Source organism: Penicillium waksmanii (genome assembly GCF_028829765.1).
Source record: "Penicillium waksmanii strain IBT 27052 chromosome Unknown utg000001l:1.0-4852451.0:1.0-4856178.0, whole genome shotgun sequence".
NCBI lineage: Eukaryota > Fungi > Ascomycota > Eurotiomycetes > Eurotiales > Aspergillaceae > Penicillium > Penicillium waksmanii.
The window spans coordinates 1,276,570-1,303,495 of NW_026643248.1; the positions used below are offsets into that span (position 1 = coordinate 1,276,570).

The 26,926-nt window shown below is 45.6% G+C and overlaps 10 protein-coding genes across 10 annotated transcripts; 5 read left to right on the plus strand and 5 right to left on the minus strand.

Annotated features, from left to right (window-relative positions):
- Positions 1–305: 305 nt before the first annotated feature.
- N7481_000461 (SDR family NAD(P)-dependent oxidoreductase) lies at positions 306–1,088 on the minus strand (the record flags this gene model as incomplete). The annotated part of the gene is made up of 1 exon (XM_057259680.1): positions 306–1,088. The coding sequence occupies one exon, from the start codon at positions 1,086–1,088 to the stop codon at positions 306–308; it is 783 nt and encodes a 260-aa protein (XP_057127512.1).
- Positions 1,089–4,822: 3,734 nt separating this feature from the next.
- On the plus strand, positions 4,823–5,659 carry N7481_000462 (cysteine hydrolase family protein; the record flags this gene model as incomplete). Its single annotated transcript, XM_057259681.1, has 4 exons — positions 4,823–5,169; positions 5,251–5,370; positions 5,439–5,459; positions 5,530–5,659. The coding sequence occupies 4 exons, from the start codon at positions 4,823–4,825 to the stop codon at positions 5,657–5,659; spliced, it is 618 nt and encodes a 205-aa protein (XP_057127513.1).
- A 1,983-nt stretch (positions 5,660–7,642) lies between these two features.
- On the plus strand, positions 7,643–8,786 carry N7481_000463 (S-formylglutathione hydrolase; the record flags this gene model as incomplete). The annotated part of the gene is made up of 3 exons (XM_057259682.1): positions 7,643–7,898; positions 7,986–8,206; positions 8,322–8,786. The coding sequence occupies 3 exons, from the start codon at positions 7,643–7,645 to the stop codon at positions 8,784–8,786; spliced, it is 942 nt and encodes a 313-aa protein (XP_057127514.1).
- Positions 8,787–10,496: 1,710 nt separating this feature from the next.
- Positions 10,497–11,768, plus strand: N7481_000464 (Zn(II)2Cys6 transcription factor domain-containing protein; the record flags this gene model as incomplete). Its single annotated transcript, XM_057259683.1, has 1 exon — positions 10,497–11,768. The coding sequence occupies one exon, from the start codon at positions 10,497–10,499 to the stop codon at positions 11,766–11,768; it is 1,272 nt and encodes a 423-aa protein (XP_057127515.1).
- A 30-nt stretch (positions 11,769–11,798) lies between these two features.
- On the minus strand, positions 11,799–12,285 carry N7481_000465 (uncharacterized protein; the record flags this gene model as incomplete). The annotated part of the gene is made up of 2 exons (XM_057259684.1): positions 11,799–12,078; positions 12,146–12,285. The coding sequence occupies 2 exons, from the start codon at positions 12,283–12,285 to the stop codon at positions 11,799–11,801; spliced, it is 420 nt and encodes a 139-aa protein (XP_057127516.1).
- Positions 12,286–13,420: 1,135 nt separating this feature from the next.
- N7481_000466 (Aldo/keto reductase) lies at positions 13,421–14,348 on the minus strand (the record flags this gene model as incomplete). Its single annotated transcript, XM_057259685.1, has 4 exons — positions 13,421–13,460; positions 13,518–13,898; positions 13,954–14,058; positions 14,122–14,348. 4 exons carry the CDS (start codon positions 14,346–14,348, stop codon positions 13,421–13,423), a joined length of 753 nt encoding a protein of 250 aa, XP_057127517.1.
- Positions 14,349–14,908: 560 nt separating this feature from the next.
- Positions 14,909–15,751, minus strand: N7481_000467 (uncharacterized protein; the record flags this gene model as incomplete). The annotated part of the gene is made up of 1 exon (XM_057259686.1): positions 14,909–15,751. The coding sequence occupies one exon, from the start codon at positions 15,749–15,751 to the stop codon at positions 14,909–14,911; it is 843 nt and encodes a 280-aa protein (XP_057127518.1).
- Positions 15,752–16,301: 550 nt separating this feature from the next.
- Positions 16,302–20,576, plus strand: N7481_000468 (CHAT domain-containing tetratricopeptide repeat protein; the record flags this gene model as incomplete). Its single annotated transcript, XM_057259687.1, has 1 exon — positions 16,302–20,576. One exon carries the CDS (start codon positions 16,302–16,304, stop codon positions 20,574–20,576), a length of 4,275 nt encoding a protein of 1,424 aa, XP_057127519.1.
- Positions 20,577–22,690: 2,114 nt separating this feature from the next.
- On the plus strand, positions 22,691–23,210 carry N7481_000469 (Transposable element tc3 transposase; the record flags this gene model as incomplete). The annotated part of the gene is given in 3 exon segments (XM_057259688.1): positions 22,691–22,713; positions 22,783–23,089; positions 23,100–23,210. The coding sequence occupies 3 exon segments, from the start codon at positions 22,691–22,693 to the stop codon at positions 23,208–23,210; spliced, it is 441 nt and encodes a 146-aa protein (XP_057127520.1).
- A 2,968-nt stretch (positions 23,211–26,178) lies between these two features.
- N7481_000470 (putative acyl-CoA oxidase) lies at positions 26,179–26,638 on the minus strand (the record flags this gene model as incomplete). Its single annotated transcript, XM_057259689.1, has 2 exons — positions 26,179–26,429; positions 26,503–26,638. The coding sequence occupies 2 exons, from the start codon at positions 26,636–26,638 to the stop codon at positions 26,179–26,181; spliced, it is 387 nt and encodes a 128-aa protein (XP_057127521.1).
- Between the last annotated feature and the right edge of the window lie 288 nt (positions 26,639–26,926).

Genomic DNA, 26,926 nt, shown 5'->3' on the forward strand with positions numbered 1-26,926 from the left:
CTACCCTAGTAGCCATTGATCTAAAGATATTAGTATACCACTGGCAGTCCAGTGTCACCACACACTCCGAGTCCTTAACTCAAGTTTCTCAAACTCTAGATTCTCGGCCCACTCCAGCTTCTTATATTTGAGTTGTAAGTTTGCTTGCATCCTTATGGAAAGAAAGTCCTACTTACCAAGTACTAGTAAAAATTTCTACTCCATACGTTGACGATAATTGGAGTATTGTATCCTTGAGAGTACAATAAATATTACTAGTAATACTCTGGGTCTATTCCAAATATGGTATAATACCTAGGTATATCTTAGAATAGAGAGGTTTTCTGCGGATGTTGGAGCTCAGCATGACCTCCATCAACTCGTAGTTCTATTCCAGTCGAGAAACTACTCTCGTCTGAAGCTAGAAAAACCGCAGCCGCGGCAACTTCTCGCGGCTGTCCCATTCGACCCATCGGAACTTCGGTCGCAGCCCACTTGCGAAAGGCGGCTGCATCCTCTGGGGTCTTTGCAACGGTTTCCACAATAGGGGTATCAATCGGACCCGGGCTGAGGGTGTTGACACGAACTCCACGGGGAATCAACTCAACGGCGAATGTTTTGGCAAGAGAATGCACGGCCGCCTTCGATGCGTTATAAACGCTCGCTCCGGCATCACTTCGAACATTCAGCGAGGAGGAAACGAAAATTACCGACGCGTTTCCGTTGACTGGCAGTAAGGGTATCGCTTTTTGGACAGTGAAAAAGGTACTCCGCACATTTAAATCAAATATACGATCGAAGTGGTCCGCATCAGCTTCTGCGATAGAACAATTCTCAACACGGCCAGCATTGGCAACCACGATATCCAATTTTCGACTGTCCTTCGCGATTCGGGAATAGACCATTTCTAGCTCGGCTAGTTGGGTGATATCGGCCTGAATGCATGTAGCTTTCGAGCCGAGTTCGGCGGTAGCTTTATCCAATTCCGTTTGTCGACGACCGACGATGTAGATGTGAGCTCCCTCCTCCGCAAATCGGTCAGCGATTGCGCGACCAATTCCGCTGCTACCACCTGTAACAAGAGCAACTTTGCCCTGCAGTTTACCCATTTTGTACTCTCACGTAACTGAGAAAGGAGAGCCTATTGTTTGTCAGTAGGTAGGCCGTTTGGGGGATTGACATGCCATCTCAGGGTAGAAGAAAAGTTGTGAAAGGCATAAATGTGCGTACCTTTTGAAGATCAGACTTAACTAGAGGCCACAAAAGATAGCTTCTATCTATTATGCAACCAGGTTAAGACCAGGGCAGAAGTAATTAGGCTTTTTAATCATTGTTAACATTAATGTAATGCAATGATACTACTAGTACACTGATTTGAAATGCAGATGACAAATGGCTGGTGACCATCTTCCCCGAACCTCCGAACCTCCGAGGCTGGGTAATCAATCATTCCTGACAGAAATCAGATCAGGTGATCCTATTAGACCCTCAGATAAATATGAAGATTTCTGAAATGCTATGCCCCTGTATTCTGGCAACTTATAGGGGTTTCCATAGTAACTAGTGCGCACTAGTGGGCTCGCCTTCAAGTTGAAGCTGGAGTCTACTACTATAGTACTAGTACTGAAGACTCCGAGTCGGAGCTGACACCTGACTTGGGTGCATTCTACAGCCAATATTAGTGATGAAGATATATTCCTATCCTCGACGCCACTCAAGTTCTCGCCCCCGAGCTATTAGCAGACCTAACCAGCGAGAACCAATCTTAGAGGTTGCCCGAATCCCGGATACATACTATTGGAATTCAAGCGGAAAATTGATCATCAAAAAGACTGGTTTGTTCAACCTCAACATGCACAATCTGCCTCGAGCTTTGTGACTTCGAGTTCGTCCTCTGGCTGAAACTTTTATAGTAGTGAGAGATCTGAACAGTGTCAGGCCATTTGCAGGTGGTTGATACACAAGCATACATCGCCAACTTTCTTCCTCTCGGATATGCCTCAGCCTTGTGTGGATAATTCTTTCTTTTCTCGAGGGAAGAATAAAGAAAATACTTCAGCAAGGAACAGATTATCAATCTTTACAATATCACTTCCTTTAATAGGAGAAAAGAACAAATATTTTGTATTAACGGAAACTCCCAGATTATTGTTTTAAGTTTGATATGTCCTCTGTGCTTCTGTGAGAATTGTGCTGAGTGTAAGAGAGCATATTCTACGATCTCGGGAACAGCTAAGGCCATTTCTGATGCGGCTTGTTTGACTCTTGGTATGGTAGAGAGTGGTTTTTATAGAGAATCTAGAGAAATGATCTGTTGACAGGGACGATGTCTAGCATCGCTTATTTATTTTACTGTATGTTTCTACTGTATAGTACTGATAGCCGAGCGCTTACTTATCCAATCAGGTGCTGTAGTCAAGTTGGTTAAGATGCCTCGTTGTGGTCGATTGCTATTCTATAGTGAATAGCAGCATTTCCAATCCGAGGTGGCCCCGGTTCGAATCCGGGCGGCGCCATATTCTTCTTCTTCTTTTTGCATTTGGCCGCGGTGGCTGTTCTTGTCAAGAACTGAACCCCCACACCAATGGCCAAAACAATAAAGGGTTTTTTTTTCCCGTGATACACACAGTTCATTTTCAATTAGACTAGGAATGAGATAGCCGTTTCACGCTCAAATGCTAACCGACGGCGAATACAAGTCTTGCTCCAAAGCTGTCAGCTCAAAATATCTCGTTATAGTTCGAAGCGGTGCCTTTGAAGCCACTGCACCCTCAAAACAACATGTAAGGTATGGTACAGTTTGCAGAATCAAGCAAGCCGTTTCTTCCGCCATCGCCAGGTTCTTTACCAACGATTCAACCTGTGTGCCAAATAAGCTTCGCTGGAGTTTGATCATTCCCATAAGAAGTTCCAGACGAAAAGACCAGAAGGTCACAGCAAGACCTGCCTTTTGGGTATTTTGGAAGCGAACTTGGTATGTTTCATTTGGGAATGAAGGTATGCAAACTGAGTCGACGTCGATAAACTTGCTGGGCATTGGGATATCAGAATGCCAATATAGAGGGCCTTGTTCGGAGGCTTTCCAGTTGCTTGCCCACTCTTCTAGTTGATCGAAGATAACCTGGTAATCATTTAAAAGTGAGAGAGCGGTTTCTAGATTTGGATTTGGAGAGTCTAAGATCTCTTTGTGGTTGAAATTGTTGGAAGCGGAATGCCCATCGAGCCATTGATCTGTTTGGTAAAAGAGCCCTGGTATCGGCAACGCAATATCGTGAAGAAGCTCCTTTCTGGTCTTCCGACTATTCAGAAATGGAAGGTGTATCCAATCTGAATCTGCTAGGAAGCTTCGGGTATGTTTGTTAATTCCAACAGAAAGCTGTAGAATTGTTAGCCAAAGCAAGAGCAGTAAATATCGAAAGCGTACAAATATCCCCCTAAACCCGCTAAAAGCTTGTCGCATATGCGGCGAAGAGATATTGCTCGGCCCATAGAGCTCTAAGATGCTTAAAACTCCACCGATGTGGGCCAAAAGGGCTGCTTCTGAGTATTCATTTTCGTTCACGAACTGGAAAAAGGGGTCAGATAAAGAAGTGAAACTTCTCCTTTCTCATGTATGGACATGATGCTCACTTCAAATGCCAGAAATGCTATAGCTAGTAGCAAGATCAACTCAAGGTTGGCCTTTGGTTGAGCACTGCGTTGGCCATTCTCTATGACCTTCTGGATGTGCGGACGTGACTTTTTCAAGGCGGAGGTGTATGATGATTGTGCTAGTTGTGCTAGCTTTTTGTCATTTCTCAGGTTTCCCATGTAATTCGCGAGGAGACTGAAAATGGGTAAATTGAGCGAGTCAATCCGCAAAGATGTGAACTGCAGTAAAGCTCGAATGCACAAAGCTGCGCTGGAATAATTGGGATCGTCCCGCGATATTCTATCGCCGCTGAATATACCTCCCAAGGGAACAGGTTTGAAGTCGTTAATCAATGCCAAGAACGTCAAGCGCCCAGGAAAGTCAATAGAAATTATATCAGAGGGTGGACTTGGCTTAGTGATAGCTAGTGTAGTTCTTCGAGAAGGAGACTTGTCCGAGCTAGTACTTGTACTAGAGCTCTCAAAGTCGGCGACGGTTGACTTCGGCTTTCTTCTATTTTGTAATGCGTAGACTAGCGCTTTTTTATCACTTTCCTGGGTCAGATTTGTAGCGTTCCGATTGATAAACGTCCGTGAATCTTTGGGGCCGCTGCATTTAATACCAGCTTTGCAGCATCGAAGACACTCAGGCTTCTTAAGATCACACTTATTGTTTCCAGCATTAATACAGAGTCCAAGCCTATCACTCTAGGAACGGAACAATATCCATACCTTCTTGCGGCGTCGGCGGCATTCATCGCATCCTTGAGAGGCTCCTGGATAAAGCGGCATGGCGCGACTTAGCGACTAGCAGACAGCCTGAGAGCCTCCAATGTGGGCCACATCTTTTCAAGGAGGCGCGCAGTGACTGCCAAATATATGTCTAGAGAAAGAATGATTGCGAGCTTCGTTGTACGCGGCCACCCGATGGTCCCGCCCTTTCGCCACACTAGTCCCAAAACGGAAGTCACAGCGCCCAGAGATCGATACATACTTTTTTCTGCAATTTCTCGACGCAAGTAAGACGTAATCTGGGGAGTCTTCCTTTTTGTTGAATAATACGTTATTTCTCACAACTCCCAATGATCAAATACTAGTACCGAACACCGATGCTCTTATAAATCAACCATTTGGATAGGATATAAAAGGGAAGAGCAGGTACAGTGGTTTAACTTGAACATCAAACACACATTCTACTCAATTGTCTGCAACTATGAGCCAACGTACTGCTGTCGTCCTTATTGATCCGCTCAATGACTTTCTCCACCCCGATGGAAAGTTGTATCCTCTTATCAAGGATAGTTTGGAATCGTCCAACTCTCTTGAACATATAAAGGAGCTGGTTGCCGGCGCAAGAGATGCTCGCATTCCTATCTTCTATGGTCTCCATCAGATCACCAAGGATGGAACTTACTCAGGCTGGAACCACATGAATGCGTCGCAGGTTAGAATTAAACAGAATGTGGCCTTTTCCGAAGATTTTGGTGGTCAGATTCTGAAAGAACTGGAACCTCAGCCTAGCAATGGCGATGTAGTTGTCTCTCGACACTGGAACAGCAGGTTAGTAGTATTGGAAGACCAATCTTATTCAAGCAATTCTCTCTCTTGCATAGAGAACGATGCTAATTCAGATAATGCCAGTTCGTTTTCGAACACCGACCTGGAGTATCAACTCCGGCAGCATGATATTACTCACGTCGTGTTAGCGGGTTTAGCCACTAACACATGTGTGGAGTCTACTGCGCGTGCTGCTCGTGAAATGTGAGTCTCCTTCAATTACCCGACCTTTTGATTGTACAATTTACTGATAATTCCTTCCGTTTGAATAGTGGCTTCCATGTCACTTTGATGTGAGTTTCAATCTACTTCTGATACTAAAAGCTGAAGGTTTTGTGACGAGGTTGCTAACTTTTGAATCAGTACTGATGCAACTGCGGCTTTTTCAATTGAGTTGAAAAATGCAGCAATTGATTTGATTTGGCCCGTGATTGCTGATCAGCTTATGACGACCAAACAGTGGGTATCTTCCTTCTCAAAGGGGCGTATCTGAGTGTGGAAACTTTAATTAGAGATCCAGTGTGGATGGACCCATGTTAGTCTATATTTGGCTCTAGTAATCAAGTGTTTGTCCTTTTCAGCTTCACCACTAGATAAATCAATGCTTTGTTAGCATGTCCTTTGCTTCTTGGTATATTTGTGGACACTAGTAACTTTCAAGATCTTAAACTCACATTTTGTATTTAGTATGTGAAAAATAGGTGTCAAATATCCTTACCAGAAATGCAAGCTTAATATTACTTTTTTTCCACAACTTATAGACAGTATGTGTATTTGAGAACCGGTCATGGTAAAGTGATAAAAATTATATAGACTTGAAATAATATATTTGAAAGGTTACAAGTAGAGGTAATCAAGATTGTCAGGACCCACGAATCCCTCTTCCTAGAGAGTCAATCCTGCAAAAGTTTAAGCATCTGAACGATGTCAAGAGCAAAATAGAAGTATTGATTAAAAGTAAAAACCAAACATCTAATCTAAAACAAAAGGGACCTTTGACAATACAGAGAGAGGTAGCGAAAAATTAATATCTTCTGCTTCCCTTCTAGATAACCTTGTTCAGAGAGAAGACTATTTTTCGGCCTTCTCCATCTCCAAAAAGGCGTGAGCCATATCCAAGAAGGTCTCGTTAAAGCGCCGAACTCGATATCGAGGACGCTCCTAGCTCGGGAATAATCGACCTCGTAGTGCTGACCAATGCTCGGCTTCCCTGGATTTCCGACAGGCACCCGACTCTTCAGCTCGGGTATCTGATCTCGAAGCAGATTACAAACCTTCTGCTTATCGAAGTCGCCTCCGGAAATGAGGAATCTCTGAGGCTGGTCTGTCTCGAATGCCAGAAGGTGAGCTCTCGCCACATCCCTAACATCCACAAAGGCTGGCAACGTGGTGGGTGGAACTTCAGTCAGAGATGCGTTTAGGATCACCTAGATTGAGAGTTGAATAAAGTAAGCACATTCGGACTCGGAATTATCGAGTTGACGCCATTAGTTGCCCCGCATTTGTTTGCGCGCTCTCACTTCCAGCTTAGACTAGTGCGAGGGCGATTTATATTGAAGTTTATACTGTGTACCGGAGATGCCAGTGTCTGGTGGACCTGGTGGACCATGCGCGCAGTGGCTACCGTTTGCGGGATAGTCGCCCAAGGTATAACCCGGGTAGGCCCAGGCTTGCCGGGGGGTCGATCGGCACCCGAGGACTCTTCTTCAGGAATTAAATCTCAGAAACCAGGCTTGTTTCGTTTAAGAGGTCGCCACTCCCCTTGAACTTTTACTAGATGGTTCATATCTCGAGCAAACCTCGGCTTCCTCGATCCTCAATTCGCATGCCTCAGGTCTGCGGCTGAGTCAACTCACACTTCATGCTCTCATTGCTCTCATTTGCTTTGATTAGTCGTTTGCACGTCGTTTGTCATCATGAGATAGGCAGATATAGCGTGAGAGGATTCCCCCTTCTTTCGTATTCATCCAATTCATCTCGTCTCTCTTTTCATCTCTCTCGCCATCGGGCAATCGGCATGTAGCGCTAGAGTAGCGTATCAATGGCCAACGTTAAAGATATAAACATCACATACCACCGAATAATATGCTTAGCACCATAAATCATTAGGATCACATAATTTATAAAGGGGGAATAGGGCAAGGTAGCGAAGTTATAGTGCGTGGCTTGGCGCAGCATCCAGATTTGTATAGAGAACCCGCGTAATTTTGGGAGCGGCCAAGGTAAATACCCTTACCAGTGCTCTCCGCGGCCAAGTAGCTTATCAGGACATACCCATACCCTAACCTATGTAATGTAGGGTATGAGGGGTGGAGTGGTGGAGCTTCCCCTCATGCGGGACAAAAAAAAACCCCGCGCCAAACGTCAACTTCCGATCTGATCCTTTGCTCTGGCATTTATCCTTTCCTCTTCTCCACATCTTCCTCTTCTTTCTCCTTTTTTTGTTTTTATCCATCCACACACACCCACACCCACAATGTCCGTCACCACCAAGGCCACCATCGCCTCATTCGGCGGCAAGCTTCTCAAGCTGAGCCACAATGCCACCACTACAAACTGCGAAATGTCCTTCAACCTCTACCTGCCCCCACAAGCCCAGACCCAGAAGGTCCCCGTACTGATTTACCTGTCCGGTCTGACCTGCACCGCCGATAATTGCTCTGAGAAGGGCTTCTTTCAGCACGGCGCTGCCAAGAAGGGTATCGCTGTGCTTTATCCGGATACTAGCCCTCGTACGTCATACCTGGAGACCTTCACTTTAGGCTATTATATCTTGCTAGCAACTTGAAGTTCGTGGAAAATCTGACTATTCCACACAGGCGGTCTTAACATCGAAGGCGAGAATGACGCTTATGACTTCGGCTCCGGCGCCGGATTCTACGTCGACGCTACAAAGGCCCCTTACAACGCCGGCTACAATATGTACAGCTATGTCACCGAGGAACTGCCCAAGACTGTCTTCGCTGAGTTCCCTCAGCTCGACGCTGGCCGTGTCAGCATCACTGGCCACAGCATGGGTGGTCACGGTGCTCTTACCCTGGTATGTCGAGTCAAGTCAAGTCAAGCCGAATTCCGAGAACTCTTACAGCCCGACTTTGACATTTCCTTCTTATTCAATTACCGGTGATATTTTCTGACACCATCTATCAATCTAGTTTCTCCGCAACCCAGGCAAATACAAGTCCGTCTCCGCCTTTGCCCCCATCACAAATCCCATCAACTGCCCCTGGGGCCAGAAGGCCTTCAAGGGCTACTTCGGCGACGACCAGCAGGATAAGTGGAAGGAGCACGATGCTACCGAGCTCCTGAAGAAGTGGTCTGGTGGTCCTCTTGATATCCTCATTGACGTGGTACGTCTACCATCCACTCCCTTCCTTTCCTCACTATCTTTCTTTTCTCCGCTTGCGTACTCAATGCTGATTTCTATGATTCAGGGAACCGGCGATAACTTCTACAAGCAAGGCCAACTTCTGCCCGAGAACTTCGAGGCTGCAGCCAAGGAGGCCGGACAGAAGGGTCTGAACGTGCGATACCAGCCAGATTACGACCACTCTTATTACACGATGGCTTCGTTCGCTGATGACCATGTCGAGCATGCGGCGAAGTACCTCTTTGCATAGTGTGTTATTTCCCTCTTGCTCTTAAGCCTTCTGCCCTATTTTCCTTGATTTTCATTCTTCCCGCTGGCACTTTCCGCGAATTCACCCTGTCGGAGGTCCTCTAGAGACGTAAAGCAGATTAGATCCGGTTTCCCCTTCAACTTCATGCTGAGTTTCTCATTTCATTGCGATAATAAAACAAAATGGATTCTGATTCTTATTCGTTTGTTCTTTTCTGTTTCTCTAGTGGGCAACAGAATTCGAATACAGTGAAGTCCGTTATCTGAGCCGACGGGAGGAAAGTTCGAGATTAAATCGTTAAGGGGTATAATGGGCATTGATCAATTATTTATTTCTACAACCTACTCCGTAAGTACGGCGCTCCATAAGCGCAGGGCGATCAGTAGTCGTATATAGGGTATTTTACCTGACCGTCTTAGAGACCGCCTGTAGGGGCTTCTGAGTCTAAAATTACTAGTGTTCTGACCACCCTAGTCTCTATCTTCCTAAAAGAACTAGTACCTACCTCAGATGGAACATATTGACTAATCTACACTATCTTAGGTAGATACTAATCTGCTATTAGAAGATGGCCAATAATGGTAGACAATTAGGGGTTAGAAACTTTTGGGGTACTACTGTAGTTTTGTCCAAATTTATGGAACACTAGTATTTTAGACTACAGGCGGCCTTCAAGATGGTCAGGTAAAATACCGTACCCCTATATACAACTACTGACCACCTTGCTCTTATGGAGCGCCGTACGTAAGGATCGCGTGGGTACATTTGAACATTTTTGAAGTAGGATTTATCAATTAAGCACAGCGAACTTGAAAACGATTGGAAGAATTCCGACTGGCTATAGATGTGAATCTACAAGAGTTGTAGCAGATATCACGGGTATAGATGCACTAGAATTCGCTTATGGAGAAAGAGTAACTAAGATAGGGTCAGCGCCTTTCCGGAGTTTTGGGTTCTGTGCTGGAGCTAGACCTGTGCATAGGATCCCAAATCCCAGGGGAAATACGCTAACTAGTATACTAGTATAAGGCTAGGGTATATCTTTGATATAACCTAAATAAGTAATTTTAATATTAAGTTACTAGGAGTATGTAACTTTTCTCAAAATATATATTTGTGTAGAGAGTCCCTACGTAGGTAGACGACTACTCTGATATATATTCTACTCAAATACTTATAGATTATTAATTAACTTATTCTCTTTTAATGAATTCTAAATTTATGAGAAAATAATAATTTAATAAGTCTTGGCAGGTCCCATGGGATGGGATGGGATTCATTTTTTGCTCCCATGGGTCCCAGATGCACAGTTAGCTGGAGCCCTTCCGGAACTCCGAGTCCAAACCATTCTTGCGTTAGCTTTAGAGTTCCGTCGAATGGCGGGACTCAAAGTGGATCGCAGTGGAAGTGACGCGGAAGATTACGTTAGTTGGCAAACTCGTACCATCACGTAGCCGTCCCTTACATTCTGCCCAAATTAACGGAGCCGTGACAACTTGTAAGCACTTTCAGGGGCGTGGTAGAAATAAGTATTGTATGAGAAGACTAGCTCGCTTATTACCGGGTGAAAGGGATGGATGGATGAATTAACATTTTCTAGCTTCCACGATCCAGCGCACTTCCTGGCTAGGCGCTTTCCCTTATTTTCCTTCCTGGCGGAAGACGACATCCTTGTTCCAAGGTTCTCCTACTTCGCCCACGATATTTATAATGCCTTCACCTTATCGGAGGTCGTGCCGAGACTGCGTGAAAGCGAAACGCCGCTGTGACCTGAATTTCCCATGCTATCGCTGCCGTGTTCGGTCCTTGCAGTGTACATATGAGAACCCGCAAAACACGAGACCTATAGCGGTACCTGATGTTGCAGACGATGAAGATTCTACGTCGACAGTCTCGTCGCGAAGCGTGTCCTGGATCAACGCTGCTGAAATGCCGGATGTGAATACGGCTGTCGGACCCTTGGACGTATATAATAATGCTCCCGTGGGTCTGACTTTGACTGGGTCGGCACTTCCTTTTTTCCCAGACTATGACCTAGACTGGCCGGATATCATGGAAAATATCGACAGCTTTGCGGCCCCGGACCATGTCGGGGTAGATAATTCGGCACCGAGTCGAAGTGTCCTGGCAGGTGAGATATATCAAGAGAGAATTATTTCGGCTGTGAAGCAATTCAAGTCCTGGCCAGGCATGTACGCAAGTCGAGGACATATCCCGTTCATACACGCCCGGTTATATACAAACCACCTACCCTTCGTCATACAAGAAGCTCTAGGAATGTGCTCCCTTTATACTCAGAGAAATAGTCACAACGAACACTTAGTCAATCGGTGCATCAGCCAAGCGGCACGACGACTAATAACGGAGCACTGCGAGTCAGACAATATGTCACCCATTGAGCAATTAGCTTCGGCACAGGCATTGTGCCTCTACCAAGTCGTTCAACTATTTGATGGGGATATTGCGCTACGATCGCAGGCCGAAGTCGCGGGGCCTGTCCTGGATCGATGGCTTCGAAAGCTCAAGTGCCATGCCAGGCCTGTCAGCGATGCATTGAGAAATTCGATTCAAACAGCTCCTGCACACGATGCATGGCAGACATGGGTATTTGATGAATGTGTACGACGAACTCTCATCGTCGGGTTTTCCATTGAAGGGCTCTACTCGTTTCTTAAAAACGGTTGGGATGCTTCCCACCATGATTTTGCGGAACTTGGTTTCTACGCACAGCGAGCACTCTGGACTGCACCATCCGAATATTTTTGGCTGGCAGCTCTCCAGGACCATTTATTGCTTCCAGTGTGGTTTCGGACATGGGAGCCCGATATCGCTCAGGCGCAACCATCAGATATGGAAGAACTCGGGATGATAATGATGGGATTCATTAAGGGAATAGATTATTGCCGCCACTGGCTAGGAAAAGAGGCACTCCCTAAATTTGGTCTCACGTTGCACGAACTTGGCTCTCCACCTGACAACTGAGCTTCAAAACATTCATAATGCTAGGAAATCTCAATGGTCCAGTACAATCTCCATCAGTTCAATCAACTGCTTCCTCTCATCACTAAACGCAACGATAGAAATGGTCAAGCTTGTCTGCGTGCGTTGAGTGCCTGTTTTCTTATCCTCCAATGTAAAAGTCTGAATGTGCGCGACCGAACCAATGCTTTTATCTGTTGCATTAGGTGATGCTAGTAGCTCACGGCTACTTTGCACACTGATGTTATAGGTGCTCCGTGCCTGTATTATCACCTGATCAAAGCCCTCCCTGGGCACATATTGACCATTGATACTGTATAGCATATGATATTAGACTGACTGACGATCTACAGCAATAGGTCATAGGTGGAAGAAATTACCAAACTTTCAACTGAGAGCTCATTTCGTCTTCCATCGCCTTTTTGCATATTCCATCATCTGGCTGGTAAAACAACTTGTTGAAGAGGTCTTCTAGCCAGTTCCCTAGAGGAGTGGGATGATGGTCAAGTTGGTCTCCCATAGTGCGTGGCGTGTTGTGATAGTTCGATCTGAAAAGTTCCTTCGCAACTTGTAAATGATAGTTAAACAGTGTAATGAACAGTGAAAATGGAGGCAAGCATAGGTGGCTGCTGACTAGGGTTTAAATACATTCTCTCACTTCAGTTCCACCAAGCTTCCGCTGGCCTTCCACTCAGAGGCGGCAGCATCTTAAAATAGTCTTCCGCACCTCTTCCGCAACAACCCACCGCAGCGGAAGCTTGGCCTGCCACTTGGGGGAGTTGAACCAGACTATATGATACATCCCTCATATTAAATTGTTGATTGCAACAGTATAGTGGCGCCTGTTACAATATAAGTGTGATAATACCAAGACCTTTCGTCGTACATTGACACGAACCCCTTCTCAGCCTGTTTACAACCTCACACCCCACAGACTCCACCGAGCCGCCCCACACCACCTACTCAACCATCGCAGCGAAAGCTAGTATCTCATTTCAAAGCCAACTGCTCATCGGTATCACGCTCCACCGGCTTGCCTAGAATGGGTTCAATCATCGAGTTCGTTCCTGAGTGGGTGATGTCGCTTGCTGCTTCACCTATGAGACGGAGGTCCCGCTGGAGGTCGTAGGAACACCGCACAGAGAAGACCACATGTGGTAGGTCATTTGCTACAGCCTCATCCCATTTCTACCAGCTTCATCCCAAGCCCCCTCTTCCGCAGACCCCATCTACTTCCGTGCGGCATTCTTCTCCAGCCTGTGCACAGCCTGATCCGTCTGCCTTCACGTCTCTCTGGTTTTCAGATGCGACTGCGCACTGCAGTATCTTGGGCAATACATACACCCGATATTCACGCACCCTGATTCCTTGAACTTCGCCATCCGCGTTGTTTTGTCCATCCGGCTGATTCAGTCATCCGCGACAGAGCTATGCCTTTCAGAAGAATAAACGTTCCTACATTATACTGGCATAAGCCAACGCAGCGGTCGCGGAACGCTATTCCTTGGCCCTCTGGGAATACACCCCTGAAACTTTATGGCCCCACGGATGATCAGAGACCGGACTTGGTTCTGCGAAGAACTGACATTGGCTTCCATCAAACTATCTGAAAATGTGTAAATACATGTTGCATGTGTCCAGCAATCGCTATCTGTCTACTGCGGTGGCGTATCGGCAAGAATTTTGCCCATCAGCCTATGCTCACGATCAGCAACGAGGATTGAGTATCGACAAGGAGAAAAGGCAACTTACATGGCAGGGTACCGAGTGCCAGGGACCTCCATTCGCCCCACCAGGTTCCGGATATCCCGCACCTCTTTATCTGTCAGCTGCAGCAGAGAAGACGAAGTGTTCTCATCAACCCTCTTGGTTGACCTGGTTCCCGGGATAGGAAAGATATCGGGCCCCTGAGCCAGCAGCCACGCAATTGCAACCTGCGCAGGCGTACCTTCATGCGTCTGAGCCACACTCCTCAACCCCCGAACCAGCTCCAAAATCCGAGGGAAGTTCTCCTCTGAATACTTGGGCGCCATACGACGGAAGTCATTTTCGGGGAAATCAGCGGGAGACTGAATCTCTCCGGTCAAAATCCCACAGCCGACGGGGCTATAGGCCACAATGGCGATGCCCCAACTCGCGGCAAGTCGCCAGGAGCTCAACAGTGGGCGACTCGATATCTAGTGCAAACGCACTATATTCCACTTGATATGCGGTAATAGGATGGACCGCATGGGCTCGACGGAGAGTTGCTGCTGAAACTTTAGACAGGCCGAGGTATCGGATCTTTCCTTGGCTATATACTCCACGAATTAGCGATGCGCCGATACAGTGAGATAGCTGGTGGACGTTGCCCTACTTCTTCAACTCCACCATGGCTTCAAGAGTCTTCTCAATGGGCGTCACTCCGTCCTCCCGATGGCAGTAGTACAGGTCAATAGTATCAACTCCAAGTCTCTGAAGGCTCTTTTCACAAGCCTGCTTGACATACTCGGGATCAGAGCGGACAGTAAAGCCCATTTCAAGGCTCTGCTGGACAGCAAATTTGGGGCCGTCGCGGCCAAGGGCTCGAATGGGAATAGACATTGTTGCGTGAGAGTTATAGTGTATATCATACTTCAAAGGGATGATACTAATAAGCAGAAAATCAAGTTACACTTGGGCCGGCGGTACTCTTTAAATACATTCTCTCCCTTCAGTTCCACAAAGCTTCCACCAGTTTTCCACTCAAAGAGGCGGAAGCATCTTATTCAAGTTGTCTTCCGTACCTTCGCCTCCTATCCTCCACGGCCGCGGAAGCCTGGCTTGCACTGGAGGGGCGCCCACGATTTTTGTCAAAGGCGGCTCTCCGTCCTGTTCAGCCCTCTTCAGCGCAATCCGGGTGGACCCCACCTGCCAGAAATTTTACATTTGAACAATTAACCTAGGCAGCAAACTGTGCTTCTTCAGGTTTTGGGCAAACTGCCAGGGGCAGAATCGTCATAGATAGTTTCTTCTTTTTCCTTTTTACATACTCAAGAGCTAGCGTTGTAATAAAGCAAAAAGTATGCCAAGCATAATTTTAAAGGCCACCCTCGCAGGTCGGCGCTTTTGCTGCCCTTTAACGTCAAGATGACGGACAAGTACGTACGAAAAGAGTATTCATACTATTTCACACCGGTGCTCATGCTCGACAAAATGAAATCCCCTGATTCTGCTATAAACTTTGTGCGGTCACCTCCAAGTAGCAAATCATCATCAAGTTCAACCTCCAACATGTCTTCTGGATCACTTTGTAGGTAGCGAGGCCTGTCATATCTTTCCCATCTTGCCTCTTTTGCTAGGATTGCTTTATCCACGCTTTTGCTAGAAAAAAAGTTGAAGCGTATCTTTCGGTATTGCACCGCCACAACTTGCTCGCCTTTGGCCACATAATGCCGTTGTTGGTCCTCCGTATGCCCACCAGAGCCTGCCAATTTAGGATCTGGGAGGTCACCAAATGGGACAATGACTCCTGATGCGGCAAAAAGACTCGTAATCGGAACCTGTAGATTTCCCTTCAAGAAATTTTGTCCTCGCGATTGTTCGACAATACGAGCGTCAAGAGCAGTGTGGTACCCAATCACGACATAAATATCCTCTCCTTCATCAATAGTACGCTCGATCCACCTCCGTGTGTTTTCGCACTTGACGGCATCCCGAAACCACTGTCCATTATTGTCGAGATAATAGGTTTTTACTTGCTTAGTGGTGATAGAAGTAGATAGTTTCGTATTTCTCGTCACGGAAGAGGAGAGGAAGGTGGTAAGCTGGGAAACAAAACTGCCGTGAGTCCCGAGCGAGTCGGTGGTGTGGTAATGAGTTTCAACTTTCTCAATAATTTGGGGTTCCCGATCCAGGTGTGGATCATGGTACTCTTGGTGAGGTTGATCGATATTGATGACCAAACGTCCTAGCTTAATAGCAGACTGAGGCAAAAATACCTCTGGGAGAAGGACGCTGACACGCATTTTAGTCTCGTCTGTAGAAGTCCTCACGGGAATCATAGAGCACAGCGGACTAGCGTGGAATGGCAACGGGATATATACGCTATGGTGCGGGGTCATGAGCTCTGAAACTAGGCGATCCCATAAGTAGACTAGATCAAAAGTTGGCGAGGGGTTCAATTGTCGCATACCTGACAATTTTTTCGCCTTTTTCTGATTAATGGGCGCGTAACGTAATTCACAAGCCAACTACGTTAGTTAAAAAGAGAAAGATTATGTAAAGGCTTGTTAGCATATTACATAAAATACTGTAAATACCCTTACTCCTGTGCGTGCAACGTACCAGATTGGGTAAGCTATCGAAACTAAGAGAAGGATCCAGCTGAGGATCTGCATGAGGTGTGATCATGTGATCATAACAACTTCCAATCCGAAGTCTCACGTGTCGATATGCGCCTGAACTTCGAAGACTTGGTCGACGCTTTAGAACTTCAGAGCGGACGAACCAAGTACCTTCGTTGGGCGGCATTCCTTAAAAATACCGGTTACATCACAAAAGACTACAAGTTACAATATGGACAACAGGACACTCGATTTTGAGACCCAGTTGCTCGACAACTTCGAGGCAGTCTCAGAAATAGTCGCCAGTGCAGGTACTACCAGCCGGGTGGAGCTTTGTTGGTATTATGCTACCCTTATGTTTAGACGATTCGGGCACATGGCTAGGATTCGAGATCTCGAAGAAGCAATTGAAAAGGGGAAATGGGCACTCCAAGGAACAAGTCCAGAGCATCAAAGCTATGCAAATAGACTTTACATTTTTGGTATTATGCTTCATACACGATACGAACAAACAGGGAGGACTGGGGATTTGGAAGAGGCTATCCGAATATCCTATCAGGCAGTTCAGATCACACCTGAAGGTCATCCGAACTTCGTGGTTTTATTGAGCTTCTTGGGAAACAGCCTTGGAAGTCGGTATGAACTGAAACACGATACAGAGGACCTGGAAAATGCGATCCGAACTTCTCGTCAGGTGATTGAGATGACACCTAGAAGCTCTCTTCATTTTGCGGCGTGGTTGAACAATTTAGCAATCAACCTTCTAAGAAAATTCGATCGACTGAATAATATCGCAGATTTGGAAGAAGCAATCCACCTCTCTCGTCAGTCTGTTCAGATCACGCCAAAGAACCACCCAGACCTCTCTTCTCGGTTGAATAATTTGGGAATCAACCTCTCAAGGAAATATGAACGTCTAGGAAATCTAGATGATCTTAAAGAAGCGATTCAATTCTCTCGCCAGGCAGTTCACGTTACACCTAAAGACCATCCTGATATTGCTACTTGGTTGATCGACTTAGGAAATAAGCTGATAAGACAACACCATGTCCGACAACACTGTGTTGAAAAGATTGAGGATCTTGAAGAGGCAATTCAACTATATCGTCAGGCAGTAGAAATTATGCCAGACCACCATCCTAAACTCGCTGCCTTGTTGAACAATTTAGGCATCGGGCTTCAGAGCCAATTTCAGAACACCGGAAAAATAGAAGAACTTGAAGAAGCGATTCAAATCTCTCGTCGCGCAGTTCAGATTACGCCTCAAGGCCATCCCGATCTAGCTACTCGGCTCAGCAATTTAGGATTACGGCTCACGACGAGGTACGAACGCCTAGCAAAGATAGAGGATCTTGAAGAGGCGATAGATTTCTCTTATCAGTCAATTCGGACCATGCCCCAACACCATCCTGATCTTGCGGCTCGGTTAAGTTATCTAGGGACACAGCTCACAAAGAGATATAAACGCGTCGGTAAGAAAGATGATCTAGAAGAGGCAATCAGTCTCTCTCGTCAGTCAATTCAGAATACGCCTCATGATCATCCCAATATTCCTTCTCGGTTCTATACTCTAGCAACTAGCCTAATGGCAAGATATGAGAACCAAGGAAAGATAGAGGATCTTGAAGAGGCGATACACCTCTCTTATCAGTCAACTCGGACCATACCTCAACATCACCCTGATCTTGCGACTTATTTTGATGGTCTAGGGACACAGCTTGCTCGGAGACATGAACGCCTAGGGAAGATAGAAGATCTAGAAGAGGCAATCAGTCTCTCTCGTCAGTCAATTCAGACTACCCCTCATGATCACCCTGATCTGCCTGCTCGGTTACAAAACCTGGCGGGTATGCTACGAGGTCAATATGATTACACGGCAAAGACTGACCAGCTAGAAGAGGCAATCGACTTATCTCGTCGAGTTATTAAGATCATACCTCAAGATCATCCGGATCTCCCAGGAACTCTGAATGAACTTGGACAGGGGCTAAAGAGAAAATTTGAACGATTGGGGAAACGACAAGACATAGAAGAGTCAAATCAGGTATCTAGGAGGGCGGTAGCAACCACACTGCTAGACGATAATACCAATCTCGCAGCTCGCCTAAATGACCTGGGAACTTTACTTCTCGCCCGATATGATCACTGGGGAAGGATACAGGATTTAGAGGAATCCCTAAAAATGTCTCGTCAGGCAATTGATATCACACCTTTGGACCACCCCAATCTTGGCTCTTGGTTGATTAACCTAGGAAGTGGGCTTAGGGCCCGGTTTCAGCATACAGGGAGACTAGAAGACCTCGAAGAGGCGATCCAGGTGTCTCAAAGGGCAATTCAAACCACACCCCATGATCATCCTAAGATCGCAATCTTCATGAATGACCTGGGAAATAATTTTCAGAGTCGATATTCACGCACAAGAAATATTGATGATCTGGAAGAGGCAATTCGCCTTTCTCGAAGCGCAATAGCTGTCAAGCCCACACCTGAAACCCATACCGAGTCTGCACTTCAGCTGAATAATTTGGGAATCAAGCTTGGAACGCGGTATCAACATACAGGAATGATAGGGGACCTAGAAGAGGCTATCTGCCTCTTCCGCCGAGCAGTTCATATCACACAAGACCATCAAAATCTTGCAATTTGGTTAGAAAACTTGGCGTCTAGCCTTTCGATCCGATATCAATACACACACAAGATAGAAGACTTAGAAGAGTCGATCCAGCTCTCTAGCCGGGCAATTCAGATCACGCCGAACGACCATCCCAGTCTCGCTGCTCGGTTATACAACTTAGGCATCAGCCTTTCAAGCAGATATGAACAAACATCCAAAATGGAAGACCTAGAAAAGTCGATTGAAGTCTCTCGCCATGCAGTCGAGATCACGTCAGCCCCTCCTTTAACACGAATTCGGGCTGCCTCTCATGCCTTGAAGGTGCTTCACAAGAGAGGAGACTACGACAGCGCTTATACAGTATCTAAAGAGGCTATCGGTTTACTTTCTCTCTTACATAATAGATCACTGGACCTCCAAGATCAACAATACATTCTCTCGCTTTTCTCCGGCTTGGCTACCCATGCCTGCTCTCTATCAATTCAAACAGGAAAGCCCCCTGCTAAGGCTTTGGAACATTTGGAGCAAGGACGTGGAGTTATCCTAGGTCTTCTTATGGATGATAGGGGTGACACATCTGAGTTAAAGGCGGCAAATCCCGCTTTGTGTGCACAGTATGAGCGGCTCCGATTCGAAATCAATGCTCCTGTCGATATCATCGAGCCTCCAAACAGGATGGAGTCATCATCTGAAAAACGAGAAAAGATCTTCAGGGAGCTCGAAGAATGCATCCATGACATCCGACAACTTCCAGAGTTTAGCTCATTCCACAGAGGTCCTACTGCGGAGCAAATGAAAATCATATCTCATGAAGGCAACATCATCATTGTGAATGTCACTACCATACGAAGCGATGCTATTGTTATTTCTTCTGATGGCTTTAGCTTCGTCTCTCTGCCCTGCATGATTGCGAGCCAGGCACAAAGCTGGGTCAATGAGAATTTTGATGCGGCTTTACAAAATGAACGTGGCAAGAAGAACAAAGCCTACCTCAAGTTCCTAGGCTGGCTTTGGAACGGGTGTGTAAAACCTATTCTCATTGAGCTAGATCATAATGCTCAGCCGTCTCCGGAAAATCTCCCAAGAGTCTGGTGGATTGGGACTGGACTTGCTAGCTCATTCCCATTTCATGCTGCACGGGATACCAATGCGGGTCCATCTGAGAATACATTTTCCCGCGTTCTATCTTCCTATACCCCTTCTATCAAGGCTCTTATGTACGCCAGGGGGCGTATTCCCCCAAGCGATTTGTCTAACAAAGTTCCCTCCAAGCTACTTATGGTGACTATGGCGAAGACTCCAGGTGCTTGCGAATTAGATGGGGTGAAGGACGAGACATCTGCGATAGAAAGAACCCTAAAAGGTTTGGCTCAAATCAATGCTCTAGATCAACCGGATGCTGCAACTGTTTTACGTCAAATTCATCATTGTGACATTGCCCATTTTGCCTGCCATGGAATATCCGACATGATAGATCCCTCTCAAAGTGGTCTTTTATTGAACACAGCGACCGTCAAGCCAAAGCAGGATCTCCTCACTGTTCGTGCATTATGCAAGCATAACTATCAACAGGCGAGGATTGCGTACCTTTCTGCTTGTTCCACAGCAGAAAACCGAGCAGAGGGCTTAGTAGACGAGGTGCTTCATGTCGTGAGTGGCTTCCAGATTGCCGGATTTAGGCATGTGATTGGCTGCTTATGGCCAGCTGATGATGGTGTGTGCGTGGAAGTTGCGAGGTCATTCTATGCGGAACTCTGTAAAAGTGGCACTTTGGATTACACCGATAGAGCTGTCTGTATGGCATTGCATAAAGCGGTTTCGGAAATTTCGATGAGTGTTGAGTATGCGAAAAGGCCTTTGCACTGGGCGCCCTATATCCACTGTGGCGCTTAAATTATGGCACCCATCGAGCCAGTGGAATGATAGACAACAGAGGCCAGGATATATACCTTTGTGTTTAGATGTTTCCCCCCTCTAGCTATATTCCATCTACGCGAGCTACAGAAGGAAAGCAAGAACCAGAATCATAGACTACGATATTAATATTATGAGATGTTGAAGAGAAGAGGTTATATGACTAGAGAAAATCTAACCCGTTGGATCACCTGCATTTAGGGCACTGCCCCGTCAATTTGATAGCACTACTCATGCGCTAGGATTAGATCTATTTGTTTATAGCTGGGCATTGACCGACAGAACCCTACAATACAACCATCATACACAAATCATCATAGCCTAGTAACAAGAGGGCGCTGGTCGCGAATAGAGTAAAACGAACCCCTCCTCACTTCATTATTTCGCCCATATACACTCGTGAGCAAAATGGAAAAGTGGTATTCTTTGCCTATATAATATGGAATCGAATGATTTAACACGCCCTCTCTACAACTCTCAAAGCTTATATTCTCGCCTACATGCTTGGACTCTTTTCTGGGCTAAAGAAGCAAAAGTCTACCCGATCATTAGTGTGCTCGGTAGAGGGGCTGAAGAGTCGTGTGGCAACAGTACCATTCTCAAAGAATCCCAAAAAATGGTGAAGCAGATATACAGCCTTTGTATTTTCGTGGCCACCTAGCGCCCACGCTTCGGGTGTAGACGACTCGCCGCTTGGTCGAGCCCTCTTTAGGAGAATCGGGGCGGACTCCAGGTATCTGATTATTCTTTACCCGAGTATTCAGCTCGTGCAGAAACAGACGCTCTTTCGCCTTTTTGTGTTACTTCTAATCAGCCATCCTTCTATCTCTTTTCTCCATTCTCTTTTGCCTATTATAGTGGGGCTACAGTTCAGTATTTGTTGTCAGAGTATGTTCTGTCAGAATGAAAGAGCTGGTACAGCTATGGATGGAAAAAGAATCCTAAGAATCACAACGGCAAGAACTACCGATCAAGACACTACTTACAGTCTCCAGTTAGTTGATGTCTAAGTTTTTAAATTGGACTTGGTTTAGCTAAACCTGGCCAGAGATCGCTAGAAGACGTTTTCATTGCTTGAAATGTTAAGGTACTCCCCAGCGTTAAATGAATATTTGATGAGGCAAGTTTCTCAAAGAGGAATTTTCCAATTTCACGAGATTAATCTACCCGAGGAGAGAACAAGGGAAAAAACGGAAGAGGCAAAGAACAAAAGGGAATACGCTATTACGTGTGGCGAAAGCGTCAAAAAACTGACCATTGAATGGGGATATCGAGTCTAAGAGAAGAAAAAAAGGAGGAATTTTCCCTAGCATATACGATCTTGATCAGGCCGCTCCCAACTGCAATTCCGTGGCCTCACTTACTCCCCGGATTTCCCCAAGATCTGGGGCAGATTCCGATCTAGTTCTAGTAATTTACCGCCTACCAAAAGCGCGAAGCCAGAAACACGAGACATTGCATACTAGGCGATAGTATCTCGAATTTCTCGCAACCTGTGCACATAATTATCCAATATACCTTATACTTAGCTATCTTAGCGATATATCCCATCACCGATCATCATACATTATTCAAAAGAGCTTACTCCAGCGCTTAGACAGCGTATATGCGAGCTACATACGATTAACTGGAGTTATAAGCGTATTCATAAGCGCTTCACCTGAATATCTCTCTGAAAAATTCTATATGCTATCAGAAAGGAGCCTGGACGCCGAATGGGTGTTTCAAAGCCTCACTCTGGCGCCCGAAGAAGCTTACTGAGAACGATAAAGCCTGAATCTTATATTTTATTACGGAATAACCACGCGTGACCTATACGGACCTACTTTCTGGGGTTTCCTGTAAGGAAAAGAGGATTTGATTCGCCGAATCTTAAACGCTAAGAATATACGAAAATGGCGATGCTTCTGGAGACTCTATCTCGACGATAAACATGTAGCTAAGTGTCTCCGGTAGGCTCGCCGATTTCGACACTTTAAACTAGCTGATTAGGCTCGTGTTTACTAGTCTAATAAGTATACTGTTAAGCGTGGTACTAGTATTCGTCACGAATAGACTTTTATACGCCCTTAAGATCAGCCAGAATAGAGGGAATGCTAGTGTTTACCGTATCGCGGTAAGCAGGTCAAGCAGATGTTTTGGGCTGCATTCTCGGCTACTTGACGTACGGGTTTAATACCCCTAGTCGGCGATCCTTCATCAGAGCATGGTGGTTTAATCGATTCGTTATTGAAGAATTATACCGTCGAATCTTATTAACCTTACTGCCTACTGGAGATGGTACTTTTATGCCCGATAATGCACCCACGTATACTGCATACTTTGTACGCGATGCATTAGAAGAGATCAAGATCGAGGTTATGATCTGGCCACCTTATTCGCCTGATGCAAACCCAATTGAGAACTTCTGGGATCTTTTGGAGGCATATATTTATAAGATTCGACCTGATCTTACGCATATGAAGAATAACGATGAGACTAAGCGGATTTTAGTAGAAACAGCACAAATTGCACGGCAAATATCGATATGCACCATCTGAAACACCTTTGAGACTATTGCCACATCGCATGCAAGCAATTATCGAACCAGAAGGGTGGTACATGCCCTACTAGAACTATTTTTTGTGTGCATAGCTAGCTATCTGGTAGTTAATCAATTTCATGGAGTTTTGGTGGAGGTTTTGTGACCGGCAGTATAGTATGTCATCAGGGTGGTATGGGGCTAGGAGTGTTAGGACTTCTACGTAGTCACTATAGATTCTAATCGGGACGGGTAAACCGACAATCTGCGAATACCGCTACGCCTGGGCAATGGTTTCAATAGAAATCCCAGATGTGTACGGAAGAATACCCCAGCCGGAATCCACAAACGAGCCGGGATTTGTTATCGCTCTCTCCCGGTGCGATCGTCAAACGCGGTTGTGAAGGCCACGAGTCAACTTATGAACTGGTTTACTAGTTGAATAAAACGGGTCCGATCTCACGTTATCTTTCTGTAAAGACTGAGCGATCATAAACATAGATACTCCGTATTGACATATGTAACCCCAAACAAGAAGCGACCAGCAGCCAGCCAATAGTTGATTAAACAGTAGCGAATCAATGTATATGGATCCCCGTAGTGGACAAAATTAGAACCCACCATTCAATCAGCCCAAGAGCGTGGATCTTTTCCCTGGATAGAGAGCTCTAGGCCCTTCGCAGTGATGGTCCATCGGAGCAAATAAAATTTTCGCCGATTCGATTCAGGTTTAATGGTGACGAACCCATGCGTTCAGCCACGTGAGCGCTCTCAAATTGTGGATATTTCCATAGGAGCGAGCCATTCGTTTTTACACTTCTTCTTTGGTCAAAAACCTCACTGCGTCCTTGGCAAAGAGAAAACCAAGACCAGACCAGATAGTTGTAATGGCCACGGTGAATCTATTTTCTGTGATCAGCTCCAATCAGGGTCAGTCCAGGCCACTAAAAAAGGTCAAGTTGACTGGAACACGAGGAACGGAGGGGGTGGGAAGGAAAGTTTAGCCGAGGGGCTCCGTCAGCGCTTCAGGGATATTCAGGGCATTCGGGTGAAGAATAGAGGGCCTTCAGGGTGATTAGGTGAAGGGGCCTGGAGAGGCTGGAGAGTAAAGCGGCAATAGCAGACAGAGTTATAACAGCCTCAACCAAAAAAATAAAGGCAAAAACATACAACAGCAGGGATTCGCATGTGGTCACCCACCATACTACTAACCTGCCGGCGTGTGGCTTAAGTACGGCTGAGCGGACGGGAAGCCCTGTTCTCCACACCCTATGGTCGTATGTACTAGAATAATAATGAAGGGAAATTAATCCTATGGTAGCTAATCTGATACACATATAAATCCTGTGAAAGCCACCCGAGCGAAGCGAGGGTTAACGGCTAGTATAAGTTTATATATATATGTATGTTGTATCCGGCATATCGTTCGCAATATCGATCTACTTTGTTCGTTACGCACATATACACTCCTGTATCTCGAGTGGTGATTCAGATCCGCTTATAAGGCCTTTGACGGAGAAAATGAACCCAAACCGTATATATGCCGATTTACATATATCTTCTACGGATATGCTCAGCCAGCTCAGAAGAAGATTCCACTCATATGAATCTCTTGTCACCCTGCTTCCCCCGCGATCAAATCGGCGAAGCGCCTTCGCTCAGGCAATCTGCAAGTGAACCCTGCATACATACCAAGAATACAGAATAGATGGCTCATGATTCCTTGGCATATATCGTTGTATTCGTAGTATCCAATTATAGGATTAATAATTTCGACCAACAGGCTCCTGGGAACCATGGCCAGGTATCAACCAATCATCCCACTGAAGGCTTGTGCGAATATGGGTTCTTCGTGGCACTAATTGGCTCATATTTCCTTGTAGTACCCAAATTTCCGTGTCCATTTGGTTCCTAAGAAATTGATGTGGATATTGCCGTAGACAAAGCCGAGAGAAGATTGCTCGGCGGAAACGTACAGTAATCGACGGAATAACTCACTCAGTATACAGTAGAGACCACCAGGCTCAGGACTGCAACTTGGAATGACAGAGGGACGCGCATGTTGAGTCGGAGCCTCAAAGTCGCGTGAAGAAATAACAGAAATAGAGCCGCGAGGCGAGAAATTCCGCAAAACGAAATACCACCCAGCAATGTGGGTCAATGCGATTAATAAATGCACGAAGGCAGTGCTGGGAGCCTCATGAACGGCCATACACCTCCCGCTAGGTGAAATATACGAACAAAGTACTCCAAACTGGAACGATTCTGGTCAATGGAGGGGATATAAAACATTTACATGATTCAATATGGCCCAAGAGATGAATACGCGCATTGATTTATAGGAAAATACTTTACACCTGTTTTTTTTTTAACATGATTGTGGCTCAACTTGTTGAGACGACGTATTCATGCAAATGAAAATGCGGTGCTCCACCTTCAGCCCAATAGAAGCCACCCCTAGAGCATTTATGGACACAAGCGCACTTTTTATTTATGAAACTGTGCTTGGAAATCTTTTGGTTTAGTGATATCTCCGAGCAGTGCGTTGGAAAGCAGATGCACTTGATTGAAGGAGGCGAGGCAGTGATCGAGAGTTCGACTCCCTTGTTCTGGTAGGAGACTATGTATATGGATATACATATCGCCTTTATTGGCTTGAAACTGGCATTCAGGATCAAAGAACATGAAGTTCGTTCCCACTTACACCGATGTCACACCTTTGCACATCTCTTTCCCATTGCCAAGTGCAACAATAAACGGCGAAACCCTCGATCCTCTCCCTCCACAATGAGTCGGGCCATGACCATTAAAATGCGTGGAATTCCAGCTACTTGCCTTCTAGGAGGCATAAATCTGTTCCCTTGTCAGTGATGCAGTTTCAATCTCAATTTGAGATAGAAAAGAGGAACGGCTTCCAATATCTTACTTTGCAGCACCCATATTCGGAGTATGCAAGATAAAACTTCCATCCGGTTGCAGAGTAGCGGTGGTTTCGAGATATTTTACATCAACACCATGATTCAGCTCTGTCATCATGAAGAGTGCTCTGTAACACGTCAGCTATAACCGATTTTCTTCGAGGTTTCCAATGACGGCAGCATGCACATACGAAACCTCGAACCCCATAATTTTCTTTAGTAATCCCTGTAGATCTTTGCGTTCATGCGAGAATTGGGCAATGGTACCAGCAGCCAGGTTATACTGCGTAGCTAGCAGTATGTATGCTCCAGCGTTTCGGGTCACAATTTCATCTCTAGTCATATCCCAGAATTTTGGTGTCAGGGCATGAATATGGTCCACAGTCAGTTCTGCTATACATGGATAATAAAATAGAGTTAATGATATTCTTTAAGGGGGAACAGTTTCGAATGGTGGTCAACAGACTATAATTTTTACTGATGGCCCCGGCTCGTTCATAAGAATACTTCAAACTCTCTTCACGCGTCAGTGAGTATTGAGGCTGGAATAATGGAGTTGTCAAAAGAGGAAGGGTAGATAGGAGCTTCTTATCAGTTTCCATATTTCGGGAATAACAGAATTGATGCGACTAAATTCTGTGAGTCAATGTGTTTTTGAATTTAGAAGGGAATATATTGATAGTGTTGGTGCAGAGCAGAGTCCAGTATTTATATCACATCCGAGGAACATCCCAACTTCAACTAGTATAGTACATAGCTCGGCAATACATAGCTAGGTGCTTTGTATCAGACTTTCAGACATGATATTCACAAAATAATCCACATCCGTGCAATAAGATGTAACCAACATATTATGTTCACCGTTTACAGATCATTAGGTATCAATGCAT